At 37.9% G+C, this 16,411-nt stretch overlaps 2 protein-coding genes across 2 annotated transcripts; one reads left to right on the top strand and one right to left on the bottom strand.

Annotated features, from left to right (window-relative positions):
• Positions 1-3,600: 3,600 nt before the first annotated feature.
• LOC131787585 (melanocyte-stimulating hormone receptor-like) lies at positions 3,601-4,461 on the bottom strand. The gene has a single exon (XM_059104672.2). The coding sequence runs from the start codon at positions 4,459-4,461 to the stop codon at positions 3,601-3,603; it is 861 nt and encodes a 286-aa protein (XP_058960655.2).
• A 2,184-nt stretch (positions 4,462-6,645) lies between these two features.
• On the top strand, positions 6,646-16,052 carry LOC131787575 (EGF-like repeat and discoidin I-like domain-containing protein 3). The gene is made up of 10 exons (XM_066161755.1): positions 6,646-6,691; positions 9,376-9,517; positions 10,119-10,221; positions 10,590-10,674; positions 10,940-11,059; positions 12,321-12,452; positions 12,731-12,862; positions 13,878-14,009; positions 14,944-15,263; positions 15,826-16,052. The coding sequence occupies exons 1-10, from the start codon at positions 6,646-6,648 to the stop codon at positions 15,970-15,972; spliced, it is 1,359 nt and encodes a 452-aa protein (XP_066017852.1). The 3' UTR covers positions 15,973-16,052.
• The last annotated feature ends 359 nt before the right edge of the window (positions 16,053-16,411 follow it).

The following is a 16,411-nucleotide window of genomic DNA, read 5'->3' as shown; positions in this document are numbered from 1 at the left end:
TAAGCTGTATTTCCACCTGCCCTTTGTTATTCGCGGAGGTCTTCGTAAAAAGTGAATTCAAATTGGCGGCCAAAAGCATATCTTTTGTGAGTGCTGGGAAGATCTTTACATTGGTCCGTCCATAACAATATCCAGGTGTTTTGATATATTCAGTATAGGGGTTTAACTTGTCGTCGCAATGAAAACAGCATTTTGAATGTCTTGCAAAGGGGATGAAACGTTGCTGGCACCATCAGGTTTTGCATAATTAATATGTCAACGTCGATACATGCCCAGAATGGGTTTCGTACAATTTTGAATTATAAATTTTCAAGATCACTAGAGGTTGCCAAAAGCATAACAAGGAGCTTTGGGTGAATTCGTGTTTTTCCGGAGCAATACTGTTATCAAACACAACAGTTTATTGGTATATGTTTTTTCCCTTTTTGTGTAACATATGAACATGGCTTAATTTCTATGCTTTCACGAACAAGCAAAGGACACTTCCTTAAGAAGATTGTCAGTTTTCGCCCGCGTGAACTGGAAATGTTAAAAGCGTCTGGAATTCGTGTGAAGAAAGCCACTGTGCACAAACACAATATTATGATTTAAGGCAGTCTCTTGAGAATGCGTTTGTGTCTGGTTGTTAATCATTAATTGAGTGGCAGGGTTAGTGCTACGATAAATGGGCTGGCTTTTCCTCAAACGAACTACTCAAAATTTAAGGTCAATTGAATCAGGAGACATTTCCAAGAGCTATCATCCAAGTAAAAGGATATCTTTTACGTAACTGACATCGGTTAAAAGTACTCTTTGACTCAGTGGCGTCTGGCATTCTTTCTTGGCAATTTAGAAGTAATTACCAGTAGCAAAAGTCATAATATCTATGAAACACTTTTTTGAATCCTCTTGAAAATTGAAAAGTTTTACTTGACCAGGTGAAAATTTCATAATTAAGATTGTGTAAAATCACCCAGGTTGAATGTACCCAAATTTATCCAAAGGAGCCGTATCAGCCTTATTTTTTCCTTTTATCTTTCCTCTCGATTAAAGGACTCTCAAAGAGATCAAACTTTAAACTCTTTGATACCTTCTCAGCTTTAGGTTACGAAGGAAAATGGCACACGAGGTCAGAGTGGTTTGGTTTGCAAGGAAGGATAAATATTTTTGTTTCGAGACTAAAAAATTATTAAATTTTTCTCTTCATGCTTTTTAATTTTCGATGTACCGCCAATCCGATGAAGGTCAGAAAAACAAATTTCATTTAAATCATGGACGGTTAACGAAACAATTGGGTCTACAATACAGCAGTTAGGTTGAAGAAGTTATACCGGTGATTGATCGAAGCATTCACGGTTTCTTTACGATGAGTTATTAAATCATGACAGTCTTAAGAATGAGATTGATTTTTTATTAGTGTTGTTCGAGTAGTTGCCTCAAATTTACTCGTCACTAGCAGAATAGGTTATTGTAGAATAACTTTTTTCTAGTTAAGTTTTGCTTGTCCTTGCATGACTTCTCTCTCAATAAAGTGATGAAGAATCGACTAACGAAAACAAAGTAAGACATTAAGTAATGCGATTGTCTTTCTCTGTTGTCTTTCTTTTAATTCTAGACAGTAAAAACATTAGTTGAGTAGAAAACATTTGCAATAGGCAGTTTACAAAATTCAAACTAAAGTGAAACCATCTCGAATACTACCAGGGATCTAAAAATATTATTCTACTTATCTGCACAAAATCTGCATATATTGACTATTTACCCAAACTGGGAAACAGGAGAAACTACACACGTACAAAGATAAGTTCCCCGATGGAAAATTCAACAGATAAACAGCAAATACGACAATCAACTAGGAGTACAAAAAATATTTTTATATACTTCATCGCGATGATTTTATGCTACTCTTCATTTTCAATTGTTGTAATTATTTCGGGTTTTACTAGTGTAGATTTAAAAGTTGTAGAGACTTTCCCAGTCACTGTAGCATTCATGAACTCCTTCATCAATCCAATTTTTGTATTGTTGGCGTATGACCGAGCTCAGAACGGCAGTTTTTAAAACAGCGAGGCTTTTTTTTTTGTAGAGAAACGGATGAAAGAGTTCTAAGCTAGGACTAAATCGAAACAAATCTTTAGCAAGGTCTTGTACGAAATCTAAGGGTTCATTCGAAAAAGTTCCCCGATCGTTGTAACCCGCACAAGTATCAATATCTTCTATTCTTGAGTTAAGCAAGAAAAGCGGGGTCCTTAAGAAAGATTTTGGCCAAAAGCTTAAACGTTAAAGTAAAGAGAAGGAAAGAGGAGATGTGAAATTAAGATCCCCTAGAAGGTAAAAGGGACCTTTGACAATAAAATGTCGAAAGAAACTAATAAAATATTCCGTGTGTCATGGTTGCATCATGGTATAGCGATGTTCAATTTTTTTAGCTCTAACATTGTATTGCTTGAGGACAAATTAAGCTTTCAGTGGTTAGTAAGAAGGAAAAAAATCTTGCATGGTTTGCAACAAACACGATATGGAAACAAAAAATGATGGAGTGTAGCATAAAATCATGACGACAAAATACATGAAAACAGTTTTTGCACTCTTAGTTGATTGTCGTGTTTGCTGCCAGCAGGTTTATTTGAATCAATTGAATTTTCCACTGCCTTTTGTTGAACATGAATTTGCAACTGATGCCGACGAACAATTCGGTGAATCTTGAGAAAACAAACCAAGCAAACTAATATGTTTTTGTTTGTAAATTCATGATTACTTAATCGGGAGAGAAGCCAAATACGAACTAGTAAAATTTAACTTAAGAGAGGATGTCAGCATCCATCGAACAAATTTGAAATATTGTGGCAAGTCGCCCTAAATTCGTTTTCTCTCCTACTTTCATATTTTGTAGCCCAATATGTTCTAATAATTGTGGTGTAATTTTTTTGTGAAAATATACTTTAGTTTTCGAGAAATAATTTTGTGTGCTGCACGTATCAGCAGCCAAGGGGGACCTTTTACACAAGAGGGCGGGGGTGCGCGCCTGGAATTTCGAAAACGACCGCTATGAAATTATAAAAGGTACTTAAGTCTTATACGTGAGGGAGTGGCAACAATTAGCCTGTAAAAACAAGTGTTTATGTCTTTTTCTGTCTTTTTCAATGCTTCCCTCGCTCCCACAGAGGATTCATACAAATATGAGAGCCGTGCCGCGTTTATATTTCACAGGTGGGAAAGGTCGTCCGGAATGAGTGTTTCGTTCTGTAATGAAAACCCCAATAAACTCACTCAGAAATGACTCGTTTCGAATAAATTTTACGCTGGTTATTATGCGGTAACCGGTATGAACTCATTCTTGTAAAAAACTCATTCAGTAATGTAAAAGGCCCCTAAAAGTTTTTATTCCCAGAGCATCACGCTTTGCTCGCCTGTCTGAATACTAAAAATTTCAGTAGCGTTGAAGCAACAATCCGCATTTGACTGCTGCGCTGCCGCTGAAACTGCCGCTTCTGTTACTTGACCTTCTAGTTTTTGGGTATTATTTCCATGGCGAATTTTCATTCAGCATGACTCTTCTAAGGCTGTTCATTGTCGTTCCCACTAAGGAGTTTATTTCCCGGTAATCATATCCCTAATCAGCTAGTTTTGTTCTGTCGATTTACAGAAACACGTCTCTGTTGTCTGAATTACAGCTGTTCGAAGCTCACGGAGACGCCAGCAATAAAGAAAAGGATTGATAGAAGAGTTAAAAAACACTAACGTGTCTGCTAGGATCCACTCTAATCCCAGTAACTCAGGTGGAAGTGACATGTTAATAAACAAAGGTAAGTAACACAGAATCATCACAGCGTAATAGATAAACGAGTTCTTGGCACCTTTTTTCGATCGTTGGATATTCACTCTTTCCACCGCCTGTTGTTGAAGGTGAATCTGGTTTTGATGCCGACGAGCAATGGTATAGATTCTGATGTAACAAATGGTGCAAATAAAAAGGGAAATAGAGATAGCAACAGCTACAGTGGATTCATAGACATTCCTATTCAGGAAACCTGAGCTTGATAGCAAGGCGGCAGCGGTCCAAAGGGCCACTAGAGAATACTTGGCACGACTTGTGGTCATTAACGCTGCGTATCGCATGTGATAGTGAAGGGCCAAGAACCGATCCACTGCTATGGCTGTCATAGTGAATAGAGAAGCACCACTTGCAATAAAAGACATTGTTCTTGATGCGTTAAGTACAGAATGATTTCTTTTTAAGAAAGCAGTAAGGTACAGTGGTTGAACTACCACGCCAACGAGAAGGTCAGACAGAGCCAAACTGCACAGCAAAATTTTGCTTGGCGAACGGATCGAAGGCGTTCTCGATACGGCGACGAGCACCAAAATGTTGCCAATAATGGAAATAATCATTGAGGGAGCATTCAGGACACTGTTTAGAACAACTATGGGTTCACGAGTTTTATCTTTCCCAAAAAAGTATCTTTCAATTGAATCAGCCATTCTTGCTCCTCTCACCTTTCTTCACTTGAATTTGTAACACTGTCTTCTTGCTTCACTGCTCTTAAATGGAGCTGCCTCAGAGCGTCAACAAGCTCTTTTGACAAATAAGCTGTATTTCCACCTGCCCTCTTTTATTCGCTGAGGTCCTCGTAAAAAGTGAATTCAAATTGGTAGCCCAAAGCTTATATTTGTGAGTGCAAGGAAGATCTTTACATTAAAATATGAATAGGTCTGTCAACAATAATATTGCTGAATAATATAAGTATAAGATGGTCCCGCTGAGTTAAATATTACTGATATAAATCATGGCTGGCGAATGTAATGATGGAGTCTTGAGACGCAAACTGAACGTTTTCGTTTTGCGCGACATCTGGCCAAGTCATCTTTGACTTTATTACTGTGCATTCATTAACAAGCAGAGGACTCTATCTCCATTGTAAGTCAGGTTGTCGTCAATATAGTCAGGCACTGTTAAAAACGACTGGAGTTCGAGGGGAAGAAAGAGGGTACGCTTAAACGAACAGAAATATGATGAAGAGCACTTAACGGACTGAGTTTACGAATGAATATCAATCTTCTATTGTTGATATCTAGATTTTTTTAAAATTTTTTTTTTTAAATGTTTGATAATTAGACATGACGAATGATGTGTTGGCCAGCTGCATTGATGAGCAGCGTGGGTTTCTCCCATACGAACCAAAATTAAAACTGGAATTCTCACGCAAAGGACATCCCTAATGAAACTGGGTATCCACAGTTAAACTGGGAAGTGTCAGGATTAGTTCTTAAAACTGATTCTTTTTAGACTTTATCAAGGCATTTGATGCGGGCTTCACAAGTGTCATATTTATCTTAAATATATAATATTACAAAAACTGTCTTCTCACAATGACATTTAGAGCTAAAAGCATTGAAAATTAATGCACCTTCATATGATTATAAAGCAGAATATTAATTTGTTACTTTCCCTTTTCTAAAATCAAGCTCACCGTTATTTTCTAAGGAAACTATAAATCGCCTCATTTCTCTTCCTTCTTTCTTTTTCACTCGAGCGAAGGCTTGTCGTGACACTTGGCGTCGCGTGTGTGACTTAAGCGAACCGACAAAGTCTCATTCAATTCTTCCTGTTTCTTTGATTGAAACGTGATGTTCAGGAAAGTCACCTCGATGGACAAGATAGAACTGAAACCTTTTCTATCACTATTTGTTTCAAAGAACCCCTGTTATTTATAACTTTGTTTCTCAAGAGAATGTGTTTTTATTTGCTTTTTATTTCCATTAGAACATTAAACTATGTCCTGATAAGTTTTTTTTGTTTCGTGACTCCCAAAAGCTGTGTTTGCGACAGAATCAATTGAAAAATCAAGGCAATTACGCCCGAGAAATTCGGTTTTAGCCTTCTACCCGCAGAAGGCAAATCCATGTAATGAAGCCTTCTAAGACCTCTGTAAACTAGAGACATTAAGTGATGTTGAGGGGTCAAATATTATTATTATTATTACAAAATTGAAACTACCGGCGTATCGGTCAAATGAATTCCAATTTTTTCAACAAGGAGTTTGTAAGTTCTTTTTTCCCAGTAAATTTAAGAGGGGGTCAATTTTTTTGTGATAGCCGAAGATACACATCTCTGAAACGTCTCTGAAACTCTTAAAGAGTTTACACTTCTGGTAATATTTTCCTCCCTCTTACAACAGTGCAACAGACATTGTTAATCCTATGTAGTGTAGGTGAATCAGTTGTATTACGCCTTCATAGTGATGCCATATAAGAAATCGAGTGTCTAAAAAGCCCTCAATTTAACCTAACACTCGAATTGATAGAGTCAAGATGGTGTAGTTGTCTTGTTCATCATTGTAGAACCAAGTGTTATTTCCTCGCGCTGGCCAGGGACGGTAACAGCTCATACCTCTAAATTATGTACAGCATTAAAAAAATATATAATAATAATAATAATAATTGATGAGAGACGTCAATGTATCCCAAACATGCGCTTCGTCCGAGAAGAAGCTTATTCTAGCACGTGTTGGCTTATTTGGAGATTACGAAGGCCGTGATTTAACGACACGCCTCAAATATCGTGCACAACTTGGTGTTGGATTCAGACCTTCGGGTTCGTAAATGCCAGCATCCTCCTCATAAAAATCGGAGACGTAAAGTTGAGAGAGAGAGGTGAATCTGAAGATGGCAGAAGAAATCAAAGCTGGTGGCGAGTCTTCTTGGTGGCAAGGTGACTGTAAACCTAATAGAACGCGTACTGTCACTACTATCCTAGAGTCGGCAATGAATAAAGAAGAAGGGCGAGAAGAGCGCTTAGCTTAACATCAGTTTTCCTAACTGGTGATTTGTGACTGTCATGAACTTTATATTATATGACTGCTAGGGATACGCAGGTACTGTAGAGGCGCTCACATAAACAGAGGTGGGCGATCCTCCCTCTGACTTTAGGACTGCGACAAGTTTATAGCGCAGACAAACTGGAAATGTTCCATGTGGGTAACTGACATTGATAACTCTATTTTAATTTTTTTTTTCGGGATAGAAGCACAGTTTTAGTCTAGTAAAACTATTGATATTTGCTCTCAAGCGGGAGCGCAGAATTTCTCGTCTGTAAAAGCCGAAGTTGTAGCACACTGGAACTTGTAATAATGTCAAACAACACGCAGCGTGTGACTTTAAAATCTCCTAAAATGAGCAATGATGACGATTATTAATTAGATTATAGACTTATAAATGTTTTGTGCCGTAAAAAAGCCATATTTTCTGATTTTAGCAAATCTCCAAAGTAATAAACGACAGAAGAGAGAAACGCTACGATTTTCCCATCGATTTTTCGCCTACATGCATCTCTCTAAACGTGAAAGTTTCCATTCCTACTTGAAAGTTTTTCACATGTTTACCTTTCTTGATCAATCATCTTGTATAAAGAGCTTTAAAATGTGGTTTTATCAGGTCAAGTGACCGCCTAGAGCAAGAATTGCGTGACAGGTGTAGTTGAGAGAAACTTGTGACAGTTGCAGATTTTAAAAGGCATCCAAGACAAAATTACAGCAGTGCCCAAAGATTTTTTTGATGATTTTCAGAGATGAAATGATGGATTATAAAGGAAAATCAAGATCATTGTTGTAGCTTTCTGGCAAGGGGAGATATTTGACCTCAAAGTTGTCAAATATTTAGATAAATAGAAAAGTCTAAAAACACAGTCATTTATTTGCTTCTGTTGATTGACAAGCCGGCAATCAAATTGACTGATACTTGCAGTGAACATTAACTAACGATGTAAAAATATGTGTACAAACTCTCAGTGTAATTGGTTAAATACCATCGCAGTGAGGGCTTCATACATTTTACCTATTTTGAAACGATTTCGTTAGTGAAAACCAAGAAAAACCGGGGGTGGTCTATCTCCACCGCTATAACTGTGCTAGTGCATAGAGAAGCACCACTTGCAATAAAAGACATTGTTCTTGATGCATTAAGTACAGAATAATTTTTTTTAAAGAAAGCAGCAAGGTACAGTGGTTGAACTACCACGCCAACGAGAAGGTCAGACAGAGCCAAACTGCGCAGCAAAATTGTGCTTGGCGAACGGATCGAAGGCGTTCTCGATACGGCGACGAGCACCAAAATGTTGCCAATAATGGAGATAACCATTGGGGGAGCATTTAGGATACTGTTTAATTAAGACAACTATGGGTCCAGGAGTTTTATCTTTCCCAAAAAAGTATCTTTCAATTGAATTAGCCATTCTTGCTCCTCTTACCTTTCTCCACTTGAATTTTTAACTCTGTCTTCTTGCCTCACTGCTCTTAAATGGAGCTGTCTCAGAGTGTCAGCAAGCTCTTTTGACAAGTAAGCTGTATTTCCACCAGCCTGCTGTTATTCGCTAAGGTCCTTGTAAAAGGTGAATTCAAATTGGCAGCCAAAAACTTATCTTTTGTATGTGCTGGTAAGATCTTTAAATTTTAATGGATATTGGTCCGTCAATAACAATACCATTATAATATATTCAGTATAGGGGTTTAATTTGTCGTCGCAGTGAAAAAAGCACTTTTCATGTCTTGAAAAGGGCATGAAACGTTGCTGGCTCCATCAAGTATTGCTTAATAAATATATCAAGGTCGTTATCATGCCCAGTAGGATTTGGTACAATGTAAAAATTTCAATGTTCAAGATCACTAGAGGTTGCCAAAAGCGTAACAAGGACCATTGGGTGAATTCATGTTTTCCGGAGCAATACTGTCAAACACAACAATTTATTGGTATATATTTCCCCTTTTGTGGGACCTATGAACATGGCTGAATTTCTAAGCTTTCATTAACAAACAAAGACACTTCCCCTAGGAGATTGTCAATTTTCGCCCGCGTGAACTGGAGATGTTTAAAGCGTTCGGAGAAAGCAACTGTGCACAAACACAATCTTATGGTGAAAGGCATCCTCCTGAGACTGCGTTTATGTAAATCATTAATTGAGTGGCAGGGTCAGTGCTACGATATATGGGCTGGCTTTTCTTGAAACACACTACTCAAAATTTAAGACGAGTGGTCACTTGAATCAAGAGACATTTCCGAGAGCTATTATCCAAGTGAAAGGAAGTTCTTTACGTAAATGACATCGGTTATAAGTATATTCTTTAACTCAGTGGCGTCTGGCATTCTTTCTTGGTAATTTAGAAGTAATTTCCAGTAGCAAAAGTCATCATCGAATTCAGTTTTTAATTCACAAGGTTTTTTCATCAAATGATGCTAGTTACCAAATCCTGCACGTGCCAAGCTTTAGTTAATGATAAAAATCATAGTTAAGGAAAGTTGTAAACAGAATTTCCTTTTCGCCAAGTCCCAGTGGGTTTTCGGCGTAATCAGGGATCGTAATACTCTCGTGCAAAGGGCGTTAGGGATCTCTTTTGCCTGCAGATTATGAAATAAAAGTGACGACATCGCAGGAACCCTTTGCTGGTACTGATGCACGTGTGTACGTGAATCTTATTGGCGTGAATGGTGCTTCCACTGGCTCCATAAAGTTGCATAATTCAATGCAGGACTTCGAAAGGGGAAGGTAAAGTATTGGTTGCACGGCAGCGGTAAGGTAATACTTAAGTGGATTATGCAGTCTGCCTAACCTCGCTACGTGTTTGATGTAGCTCGGCAAGAAAGAGTAAGAGAAGTAGTTTTACCAATGTCACTGTAGACAATTCAAGAGCAAAGATAATTTGTTCAAAAACAAACTCGCACCAGTCTCTCAATCAATCAGATGCAAAACCTGGAACACAATCGTTTCTTAATTATCCGAGTTTTCCCGCGCTTTGGGCAGTTTCCATAGTTTTACTCTGAGTTCTCATCGGTTCTTAGGGGTGTCTTCTTTCCTTCTAATCATTCGAAGATATGACCGCTTTTAGTTCTATGATACCCAATTAAAAGATGCCATTATAAGGGAAACGCTGGAAAAATAAGAAAAAGATTGAATATAATTTTGCCACTGTAGACAATTCAAGATCAAAGAATGAAGAACGTTTACAGTTGGGTGTTGAGAACATTAACTCGGATTACAAATGAATGACTAGAAATTTTTGTTGGTATCGGTTAAAGCCCTGAGTAACTTCAATTACCTTTGCTAAGGCAATAAAGCACTTAAATAGATTTTTATGTTATGTTTCTAGAACAGACACATTTTATCGAGATGCAAGCCCAGTAGGCCATTTGAAGACTATAAAAGTGCATCGTGACAATTCAGGATTTGGACCTTACTGGAAACTAGCTCGGGTAAGCTGTTACAATCATTACAGAATTTTCCTGATAATTTTAGACTCTATTTATTGTGCGCAGCTTTCATAGTCACCCGCAAATAAGACAGCTACCGTTTTTAGGTACAGCAGTGTCATGCAGTGTTCCTGCTTTTTAATAAAGTTTAAGTCAAACAGAAAATAATGGTTAAAAGATGTTCGAAGCAAGACTAGGAAAGGACTTTCTGATTCCTTTATAATTAATCCATAAAGTAGGAAAAATAAATTCGCCATGGGATTGGTGAGCAGTGTGGCGCTTAAAACAATTCCACACCCAATGAAACCTTATTTCATTTAAAATCACCGCGTAAGTGAATGAAAAATGAAGCTTGTGTCTACTTTCTGTAGATCACCGTACGTTTCAGCGGCTCGCCTCTGTATAAGTTTTACTTCAATAAGTGGATACCTGCTTATCGATGGACTACAGCCAACGGTAAGGTAGAGTGTCCGAGCTAAATCTGCCTTTTCCAAGCATCAAAGCTAGAATGCCAATCACTTTAATAAAGCAGGCTACTGGCAAACTTAAATATTGTTCAAGGGTAATTCAGAATGGCATTCCGTGTCTTGAACTTGTCTGAATAACTTCTTATCCGTTATCAGATCGAATATCTTAGTCTTTTGCTCATCTAAATTCCTTAAATTAAACCCCACTACTTTTTTTTCACGTGTTGATGAGATTAAACTGACTTTCTTTTTAGAGGAAAATGAATGCCGAGCTGGTCTGGCGTTGTGCCAGCATCTCTGTATTGACGCAGGAAGTGGATACAACTGCGCATGTCGCACGGGATTTAAGTTCGAAGGCCGCTATAAGTGTAGAGGTAAGTTCGCGAATAACGGTTATGTAAACAAAGTATACGCGATCATCATCAATCGAAACACAGCTATAAGTTATCATCTGTTTCCCTGTGTTTTAGCGTCACCAGTGATCAATATGTGGGCTTACAGACTCCCTTTCCCGAGGGTTTTTGCTCGCTTAAGGCACGCCGAGGAGGACGTCGATTAATAAAACGAATTTTTATTTTAGTTAGAATTTCACAAATGGCTGGAAGTGTTTCCCGTCTCTTACGGTGTCACAGGTCAACTTCAGCATACTGTAAGCGAACAGCTATGAGTTCCAAATGGAAAATGAAAGTAATTTGGCAACAGAATTCCGTTCTCAGAACACCAAAAATTTGTCATTACACGTTGTTGTTTTCAGAGAAGAGCTAATAAAAGTACACAAGGTTTTAAAGTGCACGTGCTGAGCTGTTGTTCTGTTCATTAGGTCTTTTGTTTTGCCACGTCTTCGTCGTTGGCTCTGTCGTGGTTTGCTTTAGGGCCCTGGCACTATCTCGAAAAAACAGCATTTCTCAGAGAATGTCACTGAGATTACTCTTCGTGAAATTCTTCTGCTACGGAGTATTACATTCACACAAATGATACATTCACGTATTCTCTTCATTTGGTTTCTTAGACTTGGACGAATACGTTAATGGAGTAAACAAGTGTGAACAGCAGATTACAACTTGTAGCAACAAACTTGGAAGTTATTCCTGCCAATGCAAAATGGGATATCAGTCCGGAGACTCACTGTACATATTTCGATATAACCATATTTTCGATAAACCTCTCTAACATCAATTTATCAGAGTCCTCTCAGATGATGGTTGTTGAATTTCATGTTAGTTTTTCTTAACTGCACTTTTGTAAAAGAGGCAATTTTCTAAAGAAACTGTTGTGTTACGTCGGTGGAGACAGTTTGATTTGATCAAAGAGTTTTTAAAGCCGACATTTCGAGCGTTAGCCCTTTGTCAGGGCTGCGACAGCTACGTTTTAACTACATGTGACTACGCTGGCCAATTTGTCACGTCACGTATTTCTCCCCAAGCTAAGCGTCAGTGGCAGGTGACTGAATAGTTCTGCCAAAATCGAAAAAAAAAAATGGCTTCGGGTCATCGTTTTGTCCAATAAGGTAAAAAAAAAAAGAAAAAAATTCAGTTCGTTTTGTCATGCAAATAACCTGCTAGCGAGCATTTTCGTCCACCTCTTAGGGTTTAAAATAATGAAAAGAGCTAATCCAGGCACATTTATTTTACTTAGATGTTGATGAGTGTAGTACTGGAGAACAAAAATGTCACAGTCAAACTACCAGATGTAAAAACAATCTTAGAGGCTACACATGCCCCTGTAAGAGAGGATATCAGCCTGGCCAGTCAGCTTATGAGTGTCAGGGTAATTGTTTTTACTATTATAAAGAAACTGTGAACAAAAAGCCCCGTCCTTTACACTATAATGGAAAAAACCACGATCAGTTATTTCCGTAGGGTCTCCAAAAGGATCTTTAAACAATAAATTATGTCTAACGTTGAAACTGCCTTAGCAACTTTATCAATTGAGTCGCGATATCTGAATTTTGACAACTTATCCTACGTAATGAAAATTTTCTAACAATCTCTTTTTTTTGTTTCCCACGAGAAAGGTTTATTTATGCTGGTGAGTTTAATCCACAGATATGAATGAGTGCATGGCAGGAAATCGCAAGTGCGAGGGAAAGACTACCAATTGCAAAAACAACTTTGGAAGTTACAGTTGCGAGTGTAAAGATGGATTCGAACTTGGACTTTCACCCTATAAATGCAACGGTAAAATGAACAATTATTTTTTTTATTATTCCAGTTTGGGTCATTCTGGACTAAAACATTCTCGAGCTGAACTTAACTCGTCCTTTATCAAGCGTCTTCTTAACGTAATTTTAAGTTCGTGTCCTATTAGGATCGATTGGTTAAGGTTGCCCACATTTGGTCGGTTTTTCTTTCTTTTGTATAAGCTGGATACAAAAGAAGAAGAAGAATCTATATCTGAGAAAATTGAGGAAAAAGCAGTAAGCATCATATCAAAATATGGAAAATTGGAGACCAAGTTTTCTCCCCTCAACTATTGAAAGGAAAGAAATCTGGTTTTGACTAATCCCGATAATTGCCGAGTCCTAACCGTAAACGTTTGATTACTTGTTCTAATGGGAGACTTCAATTGAGATTTTTGAGACCGAAAATGACAATTTTAGAACAGAGATTTATTCACGACTAACTCATTCAAATGAGAAAAAAAAAACCTGCCTCTGTTTAAAGACAAGAGACATCAGCTTGCTCGAACCTCAATGAGCACCGACACTAGGTAAGGTGTTTACAAAAAGTTACGTTTTCAGTGCCATTAATATGGATGAGTACCACTTGTGTTTTGAAGAACTTGGCACATTAACTTCATTTAGATGTTGATGAGTGTAGTACAGGAGAACAAAAATGTCACAGTCAAACTACCACATGTAAAAACAATCTTAGAGGCTACACATACCCCTGCAAGAGAGGATATCAGCCTGGCCAGTCATCTTATGAGTGTCAGGGTAATTGTTTTTACTATTAGAAAGAAACTGAGAAAAAAAAGAGCCCCGTTCTTTGCACTATAACGGAAAAAATCCCGATCAGTTATTTCCGTAATAAAAAATGATGTCTAACTTAGAAACTGCCCAAGAAACTTTATCAACTGAGTCTGGATATCTGAATTTTGATAAATTATCCTATGTAATGAAAATTTCCCAACGATCTCTTTTTTTGTCTCCTACAAGCGAGTTTTATTTATGCTGGTGAGTTTAATCCACAGATATAAATGAGTGTATAGCAGGCAATCACAAGTGCGAGGAAAAGACTACCAGTTGCAAAAACAACTTTGGAAGTTACAGTTGCAAGTGTAAAGGTGGATACGAGCCTGAACCTTCACTCTATAAATGCAACGGTAAAATGAATACTAATTTTTTTATTATTTCAGTTTGGGTCATTCTGGACTAAAACATTCTCGAGCTGACCTTAACTCATCCTTTATCAAGCGTCTTCTTAACGTTATTTTAAGTTCGTGTCCTATTAGGATCAATTGGTTAAGGTTGCCCTCATTTGGTCGGTTTTTTTTCTTTTGTATACGCTGGATACAAAAGAAGAAGAATCTATATCTGAGAAAATTGAGGAAAAAGCAGTAAGCACCATATCAAAATATGGAAAATTGGAGACCAAGTTGTATCCCCTCAACTACTGAAAGGAGAGAAATCTAGTTTTGACTAATACCGATAATTGCCGCGTCCCAACCGTAAACGTTTGATTACTTGTTCTACTGGGAGACTTCAATTGAGATTTTTTGAGACCGAAAATGACAATTTTAGAAAGAAGAGATTTATTCATGACTTACTCATTCAAACGAGAAAAAAAAACCTGCCTCTGTTTAAAGTCAAGGGACATCAGCTAGCTCGAACCTCGATGAGCACCGACCCTAGGTAAGGTGTTTACAAAAAGTTACGTTTTCAGTGTCATTAATATGAATAAGTACTACTTCTGTTTTGAAGAACTTGGCCCTGAATGATTACCATATAAATACTTTTGAAAACAAAACAAAATAAAACAAACGTTCAAATGTATTTATTCTGTGGGAAGAATTATCACCAAATAATATGGATTATGAGTGACTCACTAAAACAATAAAAGTTTGGAGTGAATATGCTGTAGTTCTGAAAGTGTCCGTTTATTTATTGGGATAGATGTCATTATATGAAAAACTGCGCACCTGCCCCTCCCCTAACCCAGCATTAACCCAAACTTGTTATGAGTTGACTTTTGTTTGGTTTGGGGGAAGGGTTGGTGCGAAGTTGCTCAGATATTGACATGGATCCTTTGGTTCATAGCTAAACAATGCAACATTTCCATACCTCTGGGAATGGAGAACGGTCAGATAAGTAACCAATCCATCACGGCCAGTTCTTATTACTCGAGATATCCACCTTGGCTCGCCCGACTCAAAAGTGGAGCCGAGGAAAGCTGGTACGCACTCCCAAGTGACCCAAATCCATGGATTCAGGTGGATCTCGACAAGCTCACCTGGTTGAGAGGAGTAGCCACTCAGGGCAAGAGGTTCTCTTTGTTTGTCAAAACTTACAAGTTGGCATATTCTTTGGACGGGATTCATTGGAGTACTTATAAGAAGGCGAACGGTGAAAAGGAAATGGTAGGCATTTCGTATTCAACTGTCAATTTTATTTCTTAAATTATTCATATTGTTTTAGTTTTTTTTCTCCACATCGCCTTTTTTCCACTTTTTGTCATTCGCATATGTTACCTGTCCCCGGAAAGGTTCACAATCTCGTTCTAGCTTGTTGCAATTTATTCTTTCGGTTATTTTTGAGGATATTTTGTTCCCATTCCCTGCATTGATTTTCATTCATCGGCTTCCTCTGTTTTGATAGACCATTTCATACCCTAATTATAATTTCCAGCAAGAGAATGCAAAAAAATACCTGCGAAAGGGCACGAGGAACTTTCTTGCACCATCGATCAATTCTTTCAGGTCAATGCCTTTTTTGGGGGGAAAATACAGAACCATTTCTCAATCTTCTGAGAAAGCAGCTCGAAATGACAGCCAATGAGTTGTATAAAGAGGTTATAGGTAGATTGCTGGGGATGCAATGTCGTTTTACGAGTAAATCGCATTACTTTCAGGACTGTCAGCGCCATGGTATCCACTCATTTAAAGTCTTCTTAAGTAATAATTGATTATCTTCATTGGAAAGGTTTTTAAAGGAAACACAGACCCTTACAAAGTAGCTAAGGTTGAACTCGACAACCCCATTTTTACCCGTTATGTCCGCTTGTACCCGAAGACCTGGAGGGATGGAATAGCTCTAAAGATGGAGTTGTATGGCTGCCGACCAGCATAAGCTGTGTTTTAATTTGAAAACGACATTCAGTTGATGTGCTAACGGATGTTTAAATATCCTTGATCGCAGTGGTATTTCAATAAACGGTGACTCCACCGATCGACTGCTTCATGAATCCTCTTTGCTAGATAGCCAACCCTAATGCTCAGGTATAGCCCTCTGTTATGCTCTGTATAAGCATAATATTTTGCTTAAAATTTTTTGGTCAGGATATCTTCTCTTCTTACAAAAAAATGAACAATTCAAAGCTTAGCCTAATGTTGACATCGTTTGATTCAAAGTCCTCAACCTTCCTTTAATGAGGACAAGGCTATTGAAATTCCTTAATTTAAGAACTGTTTGCTTACCGTAAAATAATCCCCCCGATGCAAATTGATTCCCCAGTCACAGCTCCATCTGTCTCCGTAGGAAAATTTGACTTGGTTTTAAAGTCTCTCCG

This window comes from Pocillopora verrucosa, chromosome 14 (genome assembly GCF_036669915.1).
Source record: "Pocillopora verrucosa isolate sample1 chromosome 14, ASM3666991v2, whole genome shotgun sequence".
Taxonomy (NCBI): domain Eukaryota; kingdom Metazoa; phylum Cnidaria; class Anthozoa; order Scleractinia; family Pocilloporidae; genus Pocillopora; species Pocillopora verrucosa.
Note: the sequence above shows the minus strand (reverse complement) of the source record. Positions and strands in the feature narration are given on the sequence as shown.